This window comes from Miniopterus natalensis, chromosome X (assembly GCF_054644295.1).
Source record: "Miniopterus natalensis isolate mMinNat1 chromosome X, mMinNat1.hap1, whole genome shotgun sequence".
NCBI lineage: Eukaryota > Metazoa > Chordata > Mammalia > Chiroptera > Miniopteridae > Miniopterus > Miniopterus natalensis.
In genome coordinates, this window is record NC_142103.1 from 39,822,332 (window position 1) to 39,842,455 (window position 20,124).

At 49.5% G+C, this 20,124-nt stretch overlaps 1 protein-coding gene and 1 pseudogene across 1 annotated transcript; one reads left to right on the plus strand and one right to left on the minus strand.

Annotated features, from left to right (window-relative positions):
- Window positions 1-378: 378 nt before the first annotated feature.
- Window positions 379-834, minus strand: LOC148090458 (ubiquitin-conjugating enzyme E2 D4-like). Its single transcript, XM_087813504.1, has one exon. It carries the CDS (start codon window positions 832-834, stop codon window positions 379-381), a length of 456 nt encoding a protein of 151 aa, XP_087669630.1.
- An 18,776-nt stretch (window positions 835-19,610) lies between these two features.
- LOC148090459 (U4 spliceosomal RNA) lies at window positions 19,611-19,740 on the plus strand (annotated as a pseudogene).
- Window positions 19,741-20,124: the final 384 nt, after the last annotated feature.

The window sequence follows — 20,124 nt, forward strand, 5'->3', positions numbered from 1 at the left end:
TAGCTTTGTAATATTTATTCAGTTTTTCCTCAGCATTGTCAGTTCTAAAGGACTCCTCATTAAAAATTATCCCACTGATAAGCAGAGCTGCCCTTCGCATCCTAAAGACGAACCCCCTTGTCTTTGCTTTCCCAATCCTAAGTCAGTAATCTTTTAATAAAATGGAGATTAAAACTTATCTGTCTCACACTCAACCATCTCCCCAACCCTGCCCCACTCCCATGCCTCCCTCCATCCCCTCTACACACATCCTGATGTGGAAGGTGCACATCTGTACCTAGAAAGATGGAGAAATGTCTCTTCACAGATAGCAGTCAAAAGACAACCAATTGAAGTTCCAACTATTTTATTAAGGTGTTGGTATTATTTACTTTTAAATTACATGGCGTATTTCTTCGTCCATGCTCGAGCCATGGCATCATACTTTGGCTTATCATTGATGTACGTCTTCCAAATTTCTGGAACCAGGATATTATGTGGGCTGGGATCACACAGCATGGAGCTGATTGACAGCAATATTTTGGAAACTGTGTGTGCTGGTGACCACTGGGAATTAAGGATGGCCAGACCCACACATCCTTTCTGATTTATGCTGGGATGGTAAATTTGGGTTTTAAATAGGACCTTGGGTGGTTTGAAGGGGTACTCCCACGGGAATCGGATAGTGAGGAAGAAGGCTCCTCCCTGGTAGGGGCTGTCCTTGGGCCCTATTATATATCCCTTCCAGTGGAACATGTCGCCTTCCACGGGACCTACGGAGCAGAGCTTTGGGGGGTCTCGAGAAAGGTCGAGGAGCTCCTTCTGGAGGCGCCTTACAGCCAGAGACAGCGCCATGCGGCTCCGATCCTCCTCGTGAGGTTTCCTAATAGGTGGAAGGTTGGGGGAGACCATGGTTAAGGGGATCAGCAATCCACCAGATCAGCGGATAACTGGGTAAAGCCGGGTTCTGGGGTGGAGAGGGTGACTGGGGACAGGGATGGTGGTGGAGACGAAGGTTGAGGAAGGAGAGATGGGAGCCCAGAGGGACTGATAGGCTACTGCTCACCTGTGTTCCGCACAGCTGCTGGCTCCACCACTTCCGGGCTATCCTGATCTGGATTCTGCTGCTCAGAGACCCCGCTGCCCGTACACACGACCACCAAGGACTGGGCTGCTCTTGCTCAGGGTGGCCTGGTCCTGCTGCTGGTTGCTAAAGTATACATTGGGTTCCATGGCAACAGTAGGGAACCCCTTATGTGAGGTCACAGGGACCAAGCTGATGACATCACTCAGTGAGTGCAGAGGGTGGGGGCAGGGTGAAGAGGTGATCTTAATAAAGGACGGTGGAGGATGGGAGAGACCATGGAGATCAATGGAGGGGGGGTGGAGTGTGGGAGGGACCATGGAGATCAATGGAGGGGGGTGGAGGGTGGGAGGGACAATGGAGATCAATGGAGGGGGGTGAAGTGTGTGAGGGAGCATGGAGAACAATGGAGGGACGTGGAGTGTGGGTGTGACCATGGAGATCAATGGACTGGGGTGGAGTGTGGGTGGGACCATGGAGATCAATGGAGGGAGTGGAGTGTGGGAGGGACCATGGAGATCAATGGAGGGGGGTGGAGTGTGGGAGGGACCATTGAGATCAATAGAGAGGTATGGAGTGTGGGTGTGACCAGGCAGATCATTGGAAGTGTGAAGTGTGGGAGGGAGCATGGAGAACAATGGAGGGTAGTGGAGTGTGGTATGACCATGCAGATAAATGGAAGGGGGTGGAGTGTGGGAGGGATCATGGAGATCAATGGAGGGGGGTGTATTGTGGGAGGGACCATGGAGATCAATGGAGAGGGGAGGAGTGTGGGAGGGACCATGGAGATCCATGGAGAGGGGTGGAGTGATGGAGGGACCATGGAGGTCAATGGAGGGAGGTGGAGTGTGGGAGGGACCTTGGAGATCAATGGAGGGGCCTGGAGTGTGGGAGGGACCATGGAGATCAATGGAGGGGGTTGAAGTGTGGGAGGGAGCATGCAGAACAATGGAGGGGGGTGGAGTGTGGGAGGGATCATGGAGATCAATGGAGTAGGGGTGGAGTGTGAGAGGGACCATGGAGATCAATGGAGGGGGTCGGAGTGTGGGTGTGACCATGGAGAACAATGGAGGGGGTGGAGTGTCAGTGGGACCTCGGAGATCAATGGAGGGGGGTGGAGTGTGAGAGGGACCATGGAGATCAATGGAGGGGCTGGAGTGTGGGTGTGACCATGAATATCAATGGAGAATGGTGGCCTGTGGGAGGGACCATGGAGATCAATGGAGGGTAGTGGAGTGTGGTATGACCATGCAGATCAATGGAGGGAGGTGGAGTGTTTGGGTGTTACCAGTTTGGGTGTGACCATGGAGATCAATGGAAAGGGGTGAAGTGTGGGTCGGACCATGGAGATCAACGGAGGGGGGTCGAGTGTGGGAGGGACCACGGAGATCAATGGAGGGGGGTGGAGTGTAGGAGGGACCATGGAGATCAATGGAGGTGGGTGGTGTGTGGGAGGGACCATGGAGATCGATGGAGGGGGGTGGATTGTTGGAGGCACGATGGAGATCAATGGGGAGGGATGGAGTATTGGTGGGACCACTGAGAACAGTGGAGGGGTTGGAGTGTTGGTGTGACCAAAGAGATCAAAGCATGAGGGTAGATTGTTGCAGGACCATGGAGATCAATGGAGGGGGGAGGAGTATAGGAGGGAAAACGAAGATCATTGGAGGGGGGTGGAGTGCGGATGTGACCATGGAGATGAATGGAGGGGGGTGGAGGGTGAGAGGGGCCATGGAGAAAAACGGAGGGGCCTGGAGTGTGGGTGTGACCATGGAGATAAGTGGAGGGTGGTGGAGTGAGGGTGTGACCATGGAGAACAATGGAGGGCATACAGTGTTGGTGTGACCATGGAGATCAATGGAAATGGGTAGAGTGTGGGAGGGACAATGGTGATCAATGGAGGTGGTGGAGTGTGGGAGGGACCCCCTTCCATCAATGAAGGGGGGTGGAATCTGTCAGGGACCATGGAGATCAATGTAGGTGGGTGGAGTGTGTGGGACACCATGTAAATCAATGGAGGAGGATGGAGGGTTTGGAGGGACCATGGAGATCAATGGAGGGGGGTTTAGTGTGGGAGGGGCAATGGAGATTAATGAAGGGTGGTGGAGTGTGGGTGTGACCATGGAGATCACTGGAGAGGGTGGAGTGTTGGTGGGACCATTGAGAACAGTGGAAGGGTTGGAGTGTGGGTGTGACCGTGGAGATCAATGGAGGGGCGTGGGGTGTGGGAGGGACCATGGAGAACAATGGAGGGGAGTGGAATGTGGGAGGGGCCATGGAGAACAATCCAGGGTGGTGTTTTTTGGGAGGGACCATGAGATAACGGAGGGGGTTGGAGTGTGGCTGTGACCATGGAGAACAATGGAGGGGGGTGGAGTGTTTGTGTAACCCTGGAGATCAATGGAGGGGGTTGGAGTGTGGGAGGGGTCATGGAGATCAATGGAGGGAGTCGGAGTGTGGGTGTGACCATGGAGAACAATGGAGGGGGTGGAGTGTCGGTGGGACCTCGGAGATCAATGGAGGGAGGTGGAGTGTGGGAGGGACCATGGAGATCAATGGAGGGGGGTGTATTGTGGGAGGGACCATGGAGATCAATGGAGAGGGGAGGAGTGTGGGAGGGACCATGGAGATCCATGGAGAGGGGTGGAGTGATGGAGGGACCATGGAGGTCAATGGAGGGAGGTGGAGTGTGGGAGGGACCTTGGAGATCAATGGAGAGGCCTGGAGTGTGGGAGGGACCATGGAGATCAATGGAGGGGGTTGAAGTGTGGGAGGGAGCATGCAGAACAATGGAGGGTGGTGGAGTGTGGGTGGGACCATGTATATCAATGGAGAGGGGTGGAGTGTGGGAGGAACCATGGAGATCGATGGAGGGGGGTGGAGGGTGAGAGGGGCCATGGAGAAAAATGGAGGGGCCTGGAGTGTGGGTGTGATCATGGAGATCAGTGGAGGGTGGTGGAGTGTGGGTGTGACCATGGAGAACAATGGAGGGCATACAGTGTTGGTGTGACCATGGAGATCAATGGAAAGCGGTAGAGTGTGGGAGGGACAATGGAGATCAATGGAGGGGGTGGAGTGTGGGAGGGACCATCGAGATCAATGAAGGGGGGTGGAATGAGTCAGGGACAATGGAGATCAATGTAGGTGGGTGGAGTGTGGGTGTACCATGTAAATCAATGGAGGAGGATGGAGTGTTGGAGGGACCATGGAGATCAGTGGAGGGGGGTTTAGTGTGGGAGGGACAATGGAGATTAATGGAGGGTGGTGGAGTGTGGGTGTGACCATGGAGATGAATGGAAAGGGGTGGAGTGTTGGTGGGACCATTGAGAACAGTGGAGGGGTTGGAGTGTCGGTGTAACCCTGGAGATCAATGGAGGGGGGTGGAGTGTGAGAGGGACCATGGAGATCAATGGAGGGGGTCGGAGTGTGGATGTGACCATGGAGAACAATGGAGGGGGTGGAGTGTCAGTGGGACCTCGGAGATCAATGGAGGGGGGTGGAGTGTGAGAGGGACCATGGAGATCAATGGAGGGGCTGGAGTGTGGGTGTGACCATGAATATCAATGGAGAATGGTGGCCTGTGGGAGGGACCATGGAGATCAATGGAGGGTAGTGGAGTGTGGTATGACCATGCAGATCAATGGAGGGAGGTGGAGTGTTTGGGTGTTACCAGTTTGGGTGTGACCATGGAGATCAATGGAAAGGGGTGAAGTGTGGGTCGGACCATGGAGATCAACGGAGGGGGGTCGAGTGTGGGAGGGACCACGGAGATCAATGGAGGGGGGTGGAGTGTAGGAGGGACCATGGAGATCAATGGAGGTGGGTGGTGTGTGGGAGGGACCATGGAGATCGATGGAGGGGGGTGGATTGTTGGAGGCACGATGGAGATCAATGGGGAGGGATGGAGTATTGGTGGGACCACTGAGAACAGTGGAGGGGTTGGAGTGTTGGTGTGACCAAAGAGATCAAAGCATGAGGGTAGATTGTTGCAGGACCATGGAGATCAATGGAGGGGGGAGGAGTATAGGAGGGAAAACGAAGATCATTGGAGGGGGGTGGAGTGCGGATGTGACCATGGAGATGAATGGAGGGGGGTGGAGGGTGAGAGGGGCCATGGAGAAAAACGGAGGGGCCTGGAGTGTGGGTGTGACCATGGAGATAAGTGGAGGGTGGTGGAGTGAGGGTGTGACCATGGAGAACAATGGAGGGCATACAGTGTTGGTGTGACCATGGAGATCAATGGAAATGGGTAGAGTGTGGGAGGGACAATGGTGATCAATGGAGGTGGTGGAGTGTGGGAGGGACCCCCTTCCATCAATGAAGGGGGGTGGAATCTGTCAGGGACCATGGAGATCAATGTAGGTGGGTGGAGTGTGTGGGACACCATGTAAATCAATGGAGGAGGATGGAGGGTTTGGAGGGACCATGGAGATCAATGGAGGGGGGTTTAGTGTGGGAGGGGCAATGGAGATTAATGAAGGGTGGTGGAGTGTGGGTGTGACCATGGAGATCACTGGAGAGGGTGGAGTGTTGGTGGGACCATTGAGAACAGTGGAAGGGTTGGAGTGTGGGTGTGACCGTGGAGATCAATGGAGGGGCGTGGGGTGTGGGAGGGACCATGGAGAACAATGGAGGGGAGTGGAATGTGGGAGGGGCCATGGAGAACAATCCAGGGTGGTGTTTTTTGGGAGGGACCATGAGATAACGGAGGGGGTTGGAGTGTGGCTGTGACCATGGAGAACAATGGAGGGGGGTGGAGTGTTTGTGTAACCCTGGAGATCAATGGAGGGGGTTGGAGTGTGGGAGGGGTCATGGAGATCAATGGAGGGAGTCGGAGTGTGGGTGTGACCATGGAGAACAATGGAGGGGGTGGAGTGTCGGTGGGACCTCGGAGATCAATGGAGGGGGGTGGAGTGTGGGAGGGACCATGGAGATCAATGGAGGGTAGTGGAGTGTGGTATGACCATGGAGATCAATGCAGGGAGGTGGAGTGTGGGAGGGATAATGGAGATCAATGGAGGGGGTTGGAGTGTGGGTGTGAACATGGAGATTAATGGAGTGGGTGCAATGTGGGAGGGACCATGGAGATGCATGGATGGGGGTGGAGTGTAGGAGGGATCATGGAGATCAATTGAGGGGGTGGAGTGTAGGAGAGATGATGGAAAACAATGGAGGGGGTTGGGTGTGGGTGTGACCATGGAGAATAATGGACAGGGGTGGAGAGTTGGTGGGACCATGGAGATCATTGGACAGGGGTGGAGTGTAGGTGGGACCATGGAGATCAATGGAGTGAGTCGGAGTGTTGCAGGGACCAAGGAGATCAATGGAGGGGAGTGATCTCCATGGTCCCTCCCACGCTCCACCCCTTCTCCACTCATCTCCATGGTCCCACCCACAGTCCACCCCCCTCCAATAGTCTCCATGATCCCACCCACACTCTACCCCCCTCCATTGTTCTCCATAGTCATATCCACACTCCACCCCCCTCCATTGTTCTCCATAGTCACACGCACACTCCACCCACCCCCCCATTTATCTCCATAGTGACAAGCACACTCCACCCCCTTCCACTTTTCTCCATGGCCCTCCCATATTCCACACCCCCTCCATTGATATCCATGTTCCTTCCCACACTCCATCCCCCTCCATTGATCTCCACTGTCACACCCACACTCAAACCCCCTCTCTGTTCTCTATGGTTCCTCCCAGCCTCTACCCCCCTCCATTGATCTCCATGGTCACACCCACACTCAGTCTCCCTCCTCTGTTTCCGTGGCCCCACCCACACTCCAACCCTCTCCATTTTTCTACATGGACCCTCCCACCCTCCACCCCCCCTGCATTTATCTCCATGTTCACACACTCACTTAATCCCCCTCCACTGTTCTTCATGGTCCGTCCCACACTCCACACCCCTCCTTTGATCTCCATGGTCACACCCACACTCCACACCCCTCCACTGTTCTCCATGGTCCCACCCACACTGCACGCCCCTCCATTTATCTCCATACTCACTGCCACACTCCACCACCCTCCATTAATGTCCATGGTCATTCCCACACCCCACGCCTCTCGATTGATCTCAATGGTCCCTCCCACACTCCAGGGCTCTCCATTGATCTCCATAGACCCTCCCACACTCCACTCCCCTCCATTGATCTCCATGGTCACTCCCACACACCACTCCCCTGCAGTGATCACCATGGTCCCAACACACTCCACCCCTCTCCATTGATCTCCACGGTCAGACCCACACTCCACCCCCCTCCATTGATCTCCATGGTCCCACCCACACTCTACCCCCTCCATTGTTCCCCATGCTCCCTCCCACACTCCACCCCCCTCCATTGATCTCCATCGTCCAACCCAAATTCCAACGCCCTCCATTGATCTCCATGATACCGCCCGCACTTCACCCCCCTTCATTGATCTCCATGGACCCTCCCACACAGCACAGCCCTCCATTGATCTCCATGTTCTCTCCCACACTTCACCCCCCTCCATTGATCTCCATGGTCACACCCACACTCTACACCCCTCCGTTGATCTCCATGGTCCCTCCCACGCTCCACCCCCCTCCATTGATCTCCATGGTCCCTCCCACGCTCCACCCCCCTCCATTGATCTCCATGGTCCCTCCCACGCTCCACCCCCTTCCATTGATCTCCATGGTCCCACCCACACTCCACCCCACTACATTGATCTCCATGGTCCCTCCCACACTCCAACCCCCAACAGTGACCTCCATGATCTGTTCCACACCCCACACTCCCTCCATTGATCTCCATGGTCCCAAAAACATTCTACCTGCCTCCATTGATCTCCATGGTCCCACCCACACTCCACCATCCTCCGTTGTTCTCCATGGTCACACCCACACTCCATGCCTCTCTATTGATATCAATGGTCCCTCACAAACTCCACCCCTCTCCGTTGATCAGCATGATCCCTCCCACACTCCACTCCCCTCCCTTGATCTCCATGGTCCCTCCCACACCCAGACCCACTCCATTGATCTCCATGGTCACACCCACACTCCACATCCCTCCATTGTTCACCATGGTCCCTCATACACTTCACACCCCTTCATGGATCTCCATGGTCACACCCACACTCCATGCCTCTCCACTGATCTCAGTGGTCCCTCCCACCCTCCCCGACCCCTCCTTTAATCTCCATGGTGAATCACACACTCCACCCCCCACCACTGATCTACATGGTCCATCCTACACTCCACCCCCATCCATTCATCTCCAATGTCCCACCGAAACTCAACACCCCTCCATTGATCTCCATGGTCGCACCCACACCCCACCTCCCTCCATTTTTCTCCATGGTCCCTAGCACCATCCACCCCCCTCCATTGATCTCCGTGGTCACACCCAAACTCCACACCCCTCTACTCTTCTCCATGGTCACACCCACACTCCACGCCCCTCCATTGATCTCCATGCTCCATCCCACACTCCACCACCCTCCATTAATGTCCAAGGTCCCGCACACACCCCACCCTCTCGATTGATCTCCATGGGCCCTCCCACACTCCATGTCCCTCCATTGATCGCCATGGTCCCTCCAATACTCCACACCCCTCCATTGTTCTCCATGGTCACACCCACACTCTACCCTCTTCCATTTATCTCCATAGTGACAAGCTCACTCCACCGCCCTCCAGTGTTCTCCATGTTCCCTCCAAAACTCTATACCCCTCGATTGATCTCCAAGGTCCCTCCCTCAGCCCACACCCATCCATTGTTCTCCAGGCTCACACCCACACTTCACCACCCTCCATCAATCTCCCTGGTCCCTCCTTCACTCCAGCCCCCACCATTGATCTCCAGGGTCCGTCCCACACTCCACACCCCTCCAATGGTCTCCATGGTCCCACCAACACTCCACCCTTGTCCATTGATCTCCGTGGTCATACCCACACTCCACGCCCCTCCATTGTTCTCCATGGTCACACCACACTGCACGCCCCTCCATTTTTCTTCATGGTCACACCCACACTCCAACCCCCTCCATTGACCTCCATGGTCACTCCAATACTCCACACCCCTCCATATATCTCCATGGTCCCTCCCACATTCCAAGCCCCTCCATTGATCTCCATTATCCCTTCCACATTACACACCCCTCCATTGATCTCCATGGTCTCAACCACACTCCACCACCCTCCATTGATCTCCCTGGTCCCTCCTTCACTCCAGCCCCACCATTGATCTCCAGGGTCCGTCCCACACTCCACACCCCTCCAATGATCTCCATGGTCCCACCAACACTCCACCCTTGTCCATTGATCTCCGTGGTCACACCCACACTCCATGCCTCTCCATTGATCTCAATGGTCCCACTGACACACCACCCCTCTCCATTGTTCTCTAGGGTCACACCAATACTACACCCCCTCCATTGATCTCCATGGTCCCGCCCACACTCTACCCCCCTCCACTGATCTCCATGGTCCCTTAAACAATCCACCCCCCCCCAATGATCTCTGTGGTCACTCCCACACACCACCCCCCTGCATTGATCTCTATGGTCCCTGCGACACTCCAACCCCCTCCATTGATCTCCATGGTCACATCCATACTCCAAACTCCTCCATTTTTCTCCATGGTCCCTCCCACCTTCCACCCCCCTCCATTGATCTCCATGGTTCCACACACAATCCACCCCCTCCTTTGATCTCCATGGTCACACCCACATTCAAACCCCCTCCATTGATCTCCATTATTCACCCTCCTCCATTGATCTCCATGATCCCACCCACACTCCACCCACCTCCATTGATCCCCATGGTCCCTTCAACAATCCACCCCCCTCCAAAGATCTCCCTGGTCACTCCCACACACCACCCCCCTCCATTGATCTCCACGGTCCCTGCCACGCTCTATCCCTCTCCATTGATCTCGGACCATGGAGATCAATGGAGGGGGGTGGAGTGTGGTAGGGACCGTGAAGGTCAATGGAGAGGGGTGGAGTGTGGGAGGTACCATGGAAAACAATGGAGGGGGTTGGAGTGTGGGTGTGACCATGGAGAAAAATGGAGTTGTGTGGAATGTCGGTGGGACCATGGAGATTAGCGGTGGGGGTTGGAGTGTGGGTGGGACCATGGAGATCAATGGAGGGGTGTGGAGTTTGGGTGTGACCATGGAGATCCATGGAGGGGTGTGAAGTGTGTGAGGGAGCATGGTGAACAATGGAGGGATGTGGAGTGTGAGTTTCACCATGGAGATCAATGGATGGGGGTGGAGTGTGGGTGGGAATATGGAGATCAACGGAGGGGAGTGGAGTGTGGGAGGGACCTTTGAGATCAATAGAGAGTCATGGAGTGTGGGTGTGACCATGGAGAACAATGGAGGGAGGTGGAATGTTTGTGGGACCATGGAGATCAATGGAGGGAGTGTGGAATGTGGGACAGATTATGGAGGTCACTGTTGGGGGGTGGAATGTAGGAGGGACCATGGAGATCAACGGAGGGGGGTGGAGTCGGGTGGGACCATGGATATCAATGTAGGGGGGTGGAGTGTGGGTGTGTCCGTGGAGATCAATGGAGGGGCGTGGAGTGTGGGTGTGACCATGGAGATCAATGGAGGGGTGTTGAGTGTGGGTGGGACCACTGAGATCAATGGAATGTGGGAGGGACCATGGAGATCAGTGGAAGGGAGTGGAGTATGGGATGGACCATGGAGAACAATGGAGGGGGGTGCATTGTGGGAGGGACCATGAGATCAATGGAGAGGGTGGAGTGTGGATGGGACCTTGGAAATCAATGGAGTGGGTGGAGTGTGTGTCGGACCGTGGAGATCAATGGAGGGGGGTGGTTTGTGGAAGGGACCATGGAGATCAATGGAGGGGGTGTAGTATTGGTGTGACCTTAGAGAACAATGGAGAGGGGTGGTGAGTCGGTGGGACCATTGAGATCAATGGAGAGGGATGGAGTGTGGGTGTGACCATGGATATCAATGGACAAGGGTGGAGTGTCGGTGGGACCATGGAGATCAATGGAGGGTTGTGGAGTGTGGGACGGACCCTGGAGATCAATGGTGGGGGCTGGAGTGAAGGAGGGATCAGGGAGATCAATGGAGGGTGGTGGAGTGTGGTTGAGACCATGGAGATTAATGGACAAGTGTGGAGTGTTGGTGGGACCATGGAGATCAATGGAGGGGTGTGGAGTGTGGGACAGACAATGGAGATCAATGGTGGGGGTTGGAGTGCGGGAGGGACCATGGAGATCAATGGAGAGGAGTGGAGTGTGGGAGGAACCATGAGATCAACTGAGGGGGGTGGAGTGTGGAGTGAATATTGAGATCAATGGAGGGGGGTGGAGTGTGGGTGTGACCATGGATGTCAATGGATGGGGGTGGAGTCTGGGAGGTACCATGGAAAACAATGGCGGGGATTGTTGTGTGGTTGTGACCCTGGAGAAGAATGGAGGGGGGTGGAGAGTGGGAGGGACCATGGAGATCAATGGAGGGGTGTGTTGTGTGGGTGTGTCCCTCTAGAAAAATGTAGGGGGCTGGAGTGTGATTGTGACCCTGGAGAACAATGGAAGGGGGTGGATTGTCAGGTGGACCATGGAGATCAATGGCGGGGGTTTGAATGTGGGTGTGACTATGGAGATCAAAGGAGGGAGGTGGAGTGTGGAGTGACCATTGACATCAATGGAGGCGGGTCGATTGTGGGAGGGACCATGGAGATCAATGGAGTGGGGTTGAGTGTGGGTTGTACCATGGAGATCAATGGAGGGGGGTGGAGTGTTGGTGGGACCATGGAGATCAATGGAGGGCCGTGGAGTGTGGGAGGGACCATGGAGATCAATCGAGAGGTGTGGGGTGTGGGAGTGACCATGGACATTAATGGAGGGTGGTGGAGTGTGGCAGTGAGCATGGAAATCAATGGAGGGGCATGCAGTGTGGGTGGGGACATGGAGAACAGTGGAGGGGTGTGGAGTGTGGGTGTGACCATGGAGATCAAAGGAGGGTTGTGGTGTGTGGGAGGGACCATGAAGAACAGTGGAGGGGGATTAAGTGAGTGTGTGAACATGCAGAAAAATGCAGGGGGGGTGGAGGGTGGGAGGGTCCATGGGGAAAAATGGAGGGGGTTGGAGTGTGGGTGTGGCCATGGAAAACAGAGGAGGGAGATTGAGTGTTGGTGTGACCATGGAGGTCAATGGAGGTGGGTAGAGTGTGGGAGTAACCATAGAGAACAGTGGAGGGGTTTGAGTGTGGGTGTGACCATGGGGATCAATGGAGGGGGGTTGGAAGGTGGGAGAGACCATGGAGAAAAATGGAGGAGCTTGGAGTGTGAGTGTGACCATGGAGATCAATGGCGGGGGGAGCAGTGTGGGTGTGACCATGGAGATCAATGGAGGGGCGTGTAGTATTGGTGTGACCCTAGAGAACAATTGAGACTGGTTGTGTGTCTGTGGGACTATTGAGATCAATGGAGAGGCATGGAGTGTGGGTGTGACCGCGGAGATAAATGGACAAGGGTGGAGTGTCGGTGGGACCTTGGAGATCAATGGAGGGGGGTGTAGTATTGGTGTGACCCTAGAGAACAATGGAGAGGGGTGGAGTGTCGGTGGGACCATGGAGATCAATGGAGGGGGGGTAGAGTGTGGGACGGACCATTGCGATCAATGGTGGGGGGTGCAGTGTAGGAGGGACCACGGATATCAATGGAGGGGGGTGGAGTATGGGAGGGACCATGGAGATCAGTGGAGGGGGGGGTAGTGTGGGTGTGACCATGGAGGACAATGGAGGGGATTGGAGTGTGGGAGGGACCATGGAGATCAGTGGAGGGGGGTGGAGTGTGGTGTGACCATGGAGAACAATGGAGGTGCGTGGAGTGTTGGTGGGACCATGGGGATCACTGGAGGGGGGTGGAGTGTGGTTGGGACCATGGTGATCAATGGAGCGGGGGTGGAGCGTGGGAGGGTCCATGGAGATAAATGGAGGGGTGTGGACTGTTGGAGTGACCATGGAGATCAATGGAGGGTGGTGAAGTGTGGGTGGGACCATGGAGAACAATGGAGGGGTGTGGGCTGAGGGAGGGACCTTGAAGATCAATGGAGGAGTATAGTGTTTTGGAGGGAACATGGAGGTCAATGGAGGGGGGTGGAGTATTGGAGGGACCTTGGAGATCAATGGAGAGACATGGAGTGTGGGAGTGCCCATGGAGGTCAATCGAGAGGGTGGGTTGTGTGCGGGACCACGGACATTAATGGAGGGGGGGTGGAGTGTGGGAGGGAGCATGGAGATCAATGGAGGGGCGTGGAGTGCTGGTGTGACCATGGAGATCAATGGAGGGGAGTGGAGTGTGTGTGTGACCATGGAGATCAATGGAGGGGTGTGGAGTGTGGGTGTGACCATGGAGATCAATGGAGGTGTGTGGAGTGTTGGTGGGACCATGGAGTTCAAAGGTGGAGCGGTGCAGTGTGGGAGGGACCATGGAGAACAGTAGAGGTGTGTGGAGTGTTGGTGGGACCATGGAGATCAATGTAGGAGGGTGGAGTGTGGGAAGGACGAGGGAGATTAATGGAGGGGGTTGGAGCGTGGGAGGGACCGTGGAGATCAATGGAGGGGCATGGAGTTTGGGTGTGACCCTGGAGAACAATGGACGGGGATTGATTGTTGGTGGGACCGTGGACAGTATTGGAGGGATTGAAGTGTGTGAGGCACTATGGGGAGCACTGGAGGGAGGTGGAGGTTGGCGGGGCCCCAGAGGGGAATGGAGTGGGGTATAGGACTGGAGGTTTGGAAGGGGGTAGAAGGGAGGTGGGAAAGAACCCAAGCTGCCTGGCTACCCAGTGCTGGTGGTGTGGCCTACCAAGTTGGGTCGCAGACAGTACCCATCTCTTAGAGTTATCCATTCGAATATATAAGAGCAGTTCTGTGAATTCCCTCCTCCCCTCATGCACTCAGATTCACCTGCCTTTAACATTTTAGCCATTGGCTTTATACTCATTTCTCTACGTGTCATTCCCGCTCCTGTGCCTGCCCTCTCTCTCTCTATTTGTGGATACATAGACACTTGAGAATAAGCTACGTACATCATGGCCCTTTACTCCTGGGTACTTTCCTGTGTATTCCTAAGATAGACATTCTCTTACATCATTAACTTTGGTAAATTTAACATTGATTCCATAGTTTTATAACTTTCAAAGTTACTTTTCATAACCTGTTTTTAAATTTACTTTTTATGAAGAATTAAAGCTTTAAAAGATCTAATCTGGAGATAAAACCAATTTAATTTTTCCATAAATGAGAGGAAAAGCAGAAGGAAGGAATAAAAACAGGTAATCCATCTAGCATATCTAAGAATGTGGTTATTTTTCTTTCTAAAAACAATCATTTTGGGGAAGTAGTGATTCCAGTAACACTCATAACTGCAGAACGATGTATTTCATCCATGAGAATTTCTAATAAAGATACTTATTCACGTGAAACTCTCTTCACTTGCTTGTACAAATGGGAATGTAAAGCCAAATAAGTTCCATTAACATAGGTGGGGCTATAATCCATATCAATTATTTTTCATGAAATAAAGCAATTTAATAAGGCCTTCTTAAATGTTAGTACAAAATCACATTAGACATGGTAGGCAACAGTTTCATTTATGATATACTGCACATACTTCAATGATGAAAATTTCCTGATATAAACTACTTATCTAATGCACTTATTCAAACAATTTAGGAAGGCAAAATAATTATTTGACAGGACTTTAAAGGAGGAGAATGTAGATGGTTTATTGGGTCCTGTAATAATAGAACATAAAATGTCTAACTCATTGAAATAAACTTTTCCAAATCTCTTGTGTTATGTGGTTCAAAACAAGAACTGATTTGTGTGCTTGTGAACAGATAAACTATCCTTGTTACTGTGATGAGTATCAAATTTTAACATCTTCATTTGAAATAACAGAACACTTGTAAGAAAATTGGAAAAGAAAACTGGGGAGAGTTCTTTACATAAGAAGCAAATATAACATTGCCTAATGTTGTGGGAAGCTTCTGAAGTTCTCTTTTTCCTAAGGAATGAGACTTGAAAATTATTCTGTAAGATCAAATGCCATTAACACCAACCTTTTTGATTGGGTTGGGTATCAGGACAATGTAATCTTGTGTAAATCCTCTGTAGGAAAAAGGGTTCCCATGATCCCTCCACCGTTTCATTGACCAAATCCTGTGGAAAATAGTTTTCCCATCCATCTAACCCCATCTCCAGTGTAGCGGCTCTAATTCAGGATGTGATCATTGGTCACAAGACTGCAATAACATATGTTAATGAGTGTCTATGCTGCCAATATTGCCACCCTCAAATCCATCCTCAACACTGCCCTGTAGAATGATCTCCCTAAAGCATAAGTCAATTCCTATCATAATTTTCAATAACTTCTACACCTGCAGGGCGAATTATAAATTTCAGGGCTGCCCTATTCCGTATTCTCCAGGGAGAATTCAACTTCACTCATTTTTGCTACACACAATTTTTGCATACTTATCATATAGCATGTATTATACTTCATTTTCATTGTCTATTAAAATGTCCATTGTTTTAACCAGTCTGATAGCTCTGTGATGAAAGGATTGCCCTTGGTCATTTTTGTATTCTTACTGCCTAGTTTATATTAGGTACTCAATATTTCCTGGAGCAGTCCATGCATGCATTTAAAGGATGAATGGTCCCATCCAGATTTGCTCAGTGGTTAGAGCATCAGCTCACATACTGAAGGATCCCAAGTTTGATTCTGGCCAAAGGCATGTATTGGGTTGCAGGCTCTATCTCCAGCCCAGGTTGGGGCATGTGCTGGAGGCAACAAATCAATGTGTCTCTCTAGACACATCGATGTTTCTCTCTCTTCCACTTTCATCGATGTTTCTCTCTCTCCCACTTTTTTTTTTTTTTTTAAATATATCTTTATTGATTTCAGAGAGAGGAAAGGAGAGGGAGAGAGAGAGATAGAAACATCAATGATGAGAGAGGCACTGATGGAGCCCACAACCCGGGCATGTGCCCTTACCAGGAATCGAACCCCGATCACCTGGATCCTAGGTCGACGCTCAACCGCTGTGCCATGCCTGGCCAGGCTCTCCCACTTTCTCTGAAAAGCAATGGAAAAAATATCTTCAGGTGAGGATTAAAAAATAATAATAAAACATAAAAGATGAATGACACAATTTATACAGTATTACTCATTTAAAGAGGATATAATTATCATTTGTTTACAATTGAAAATTTAGATTAGAAACATTATTTGGAGCGATGTCAGACAATTCCAGTATGAGAGGATTTCTTGCTCCTTCCCCTTGAAGTTTCAACAATTTGAGCAGCTACAGTTAGACAAAGGATTCCCTGCTAAACCTGAAAACACATCTAGAGAGATCTGTGTATTGAAACATCTGAATGTGGAAGAATTGGAGTGAACCGAAAAGAAAGGAAGAGAGAAGAGCTGAGATGGTGTCAGAGACATAGATCAGTACTTGCATCCTGGAGCTCACTGTGCATCTCAGCTTAGAGAGGGGAGAAATCACATTGCTGCTGGCACTCCTCCAGCCCTGAGGAGCAGAGAGATACAGTGAGCATTCCTGTTGGTATGGTCAGTACAGTTGAATCCAGTAACTTGGGAAGAGAGGAATCACAAATGTGTCTGACAGTCACCATTGCCAGGCAGAAAAACAGAACCACAGAGCCTTGTTGCCTCCCCCTTCTCTCCTGTCCTAGAGCTAGCAGTGAGTCCCAGAAGAAGCTGTAGCAGTGATTGTCAGGTTACAGAGCACATTATATGCAAACATGACAACAGGACCACAGAAACATGTTTTCACTTAGTTACAGGCTACTCTAATCCCAGAGATGGGTGGAAATACAGATGTGAGACCACTAAGGTCTGCCATTGGACACAACTTAGAGGACAAAACCACAAAGGCAGGAGCAGCCTCTCCCAGCTCCCCCTCCCCCCCCATTTATCACTCCTGCATGGCCAGCAGCATCTGTCTGCAGGGGAAGGCACTGAGATTTCAAGGATTTTGAACCCCACAGCTCCACCACATTTGCCAGGGAGGTTGATGCCCTGAAATAGGGGCAGCCTGATCACAGAGGAGATGTCCACTTTCCCAGGGAACACAGAACTTCTTTCAACCTCCCACAAAGGTCTAAAAAGCCAGAGCAGTGCATGAAAAACTAAAACAAACCTGTGCTTTAGTGCCACTTACTGGGGAAAAAATTAAAAAAAACATTATTGTTCTACTAAAGAAGCACCACTAATACATAGATGCCTAGATAAAGGATCCATCAGGTGCTATGCATGACCAAGGTAATGAGGCAGCTCCCAAAGAAAATGAAAAATCACCAGAAAATAAACTCAAAGACAGGAAAATGTGTGATTTAAATGACAGAGTATTCAAGATTGCAGTTTTGAAAAAACTCAAGATACAAGAAAACAAAGATAGGAAGTTTAATGAACTCATAAATAAAATCAACAATCAAAATGAGTACTTTACCAAAGAGATTGAAACTCTGTATAGGAAACAAATATAAATTCTGGAGATGAAGAACTCAATAAAAGAAATAAATAATGAAGTAGCTAGCTTAGGAAAAAGAACTGTCCAGATGGAGGAAAGGATTAGTGATATCAAAGATAGAAATCTAGAAATGATGCAGATGTAAGAAGAGAGAGATTTGCGCATAAAAAAATGAAAGAACTCTACCAGAAATATCTGATTCCATTAGAAAGCGTAACATAGGAATAATAGACATACCAGAAGAAGAAAAGAGGGAGAAGGGAACAGAGAGCCAGTTTAAACAAATAGTTGATGAAAATGTTCTATGGAAAGACCTAGATCCTCAAGTCCATGAAGCAAACAGAACACCTTATCTCAGCTCAAAAAGGCCTTTTCCAAGGCACATTGTACTAAAACTGTCAAAAATTAATGAGAAAAATGTCTTCTCAAGACAACCAGGGACAAAAAGACAGTAACCTACAAAGGAAATCCCATTAGATTATAATTGGATTTTTCAGCAGAAATCCTACAAGCTAAGAGAGAGTGGAATAAAATATTCAACTACCAAGAGTAATTACCATCCAAGAATAATGTATCCATCAAAGTTATCCTTAAATATAAAAAGAGAATAAAGAATTTTTCAGATATACAGAAGCTGAGGGAATTTACCACCAGGTGACCTCCATTACAGGAAATACTCAAGAACGTTATTCTACTTAAAACAAAGAACAAAAGGAATACAAAATTTTGAGTAAGATCACCAACAGGCAGACAGAAGCAGGACTTTACAACCTTTTTTCAGAATAAGGTACTATGCATTTAAATATCACATAAAGGTTAAAGGATGTAAAAAACAAAACATTAAAACAGAGACAATAGCTACTGCAATTCAGAAACAAACTAACAGTATAAATAGGGATAATTTGTGAAAACAGAAACACATAAGGGCAGGGGGTAAAGTTCTGAATTTGCAAGGGGAATAGAGATAAGATGCATTCAGAAAAAAAGAAAAAGAAAAAAAAAAGACTATATACGAAAACTTTTTTTGCATAAACCTAATGATGACCACACACAAAACACTCAAATCTGAGGAACATAACTTAAAGAAAAGAGGAATCAGATGAGTAATTATAGAATAACACTATAACTAAAATAATAGACAGAAACAAAAGGAAAAAAACAATGGAGGCACAGATCTCCCAGAAAACAACAGATAAAATGGCTATAGGGAATCTTCATACACCAATAATCACACTAAATGTGAATAGAATGAATTCACTAATAAAAAGACAGAGAGTAGCATATTTGCTCAAAAAACAAAACCCAACCATATGATGCCTTCAGAAGACACATCTAAGCTGCAAAGACAAATTTCAACTTAAAGTGAAAGGGTAGAATATGATTCTAAAAGCAAAGAGCATCCACAGAAAAGCACATGTAGCCATACTTCTATCTCACAAAATAGATTTCAAGATAACAAAGGTAACAAGATGCAACGATGGGCAATTTATAATGATAAAGGGGAAACAACATCAAGAAGACAACACTTGTCCATATATATCTGCCCAATCAGAGAGCACTGAAATATATAAAGCAACTACTTACACAACTAAAGGGAAAAACCAACAAAAGCACACTCATGGTAAGAAACCTAAATACCCCACTGACAGCTATAGATACATCATTCAAACAGAAAATCAATAAAGAAATGTCAGCCTTAGATAAAACATTAGACCAAATGAACATAACTGACATTTACAGAGCCTTTCATGCCAGAACATCAGATTATACATTCTTCTCCAGTGCATAAGGAACATTCTAAAGGATAAACCATATTTTGGGACACAAAACTTCTTAAAAAATTTAAGAAGATTGAAATCATACCAAGCATATTTTCTGACCATAGTGCTTTGAAATTAGAAAGTAACTGCAAAAGAAAAGTGGAAAAAGCCACAAAGATATGGAAATTAAACAACATGATACTAAAAATGACTTGGTGAAAGAAGCAATAAAAGATAAGATTGAAAGCTTCACAGAGAGAGCTTTGTGCAGTGGCAGTATCCTAGCCAATGAGGTTTATCCAAGGCTCAATTATTGCTAATTGAAAAAAAAAAACAAGCTGCACATAGATAATACAACATATCAAAACTTTGGGATGCAGCAAAAGCAGTAATAAGAGGGAAGTTTATATTATTACTGGCCTATCTAAAAAAACAAACAACAGGAAAAATCCCAATTAAACAACCTAATATTACCTCTTAAAGAACTAGAAAAAGAACAAAAGCAGCCAAAAGTTATCAGAAGAAAGGAAACAATAGAAATTAGATCAGAATTAAATGAAATAGAGAACAAAATTCTATACAAAAAAATTAATGCAACAAAGAGCTGTTTCTTTGAAAAGATTAATACTATTGACAAGTCTCTGCCTAACCTCAGTTAGGAAACAGAGAAAAGACTCATACAAACAAAATCCAAAATGAAAGAGAAGTTACCACAGACATCGCAGATCATACTAAAATACTATGAAAGACTATGTCACCAAATTCAATAACCT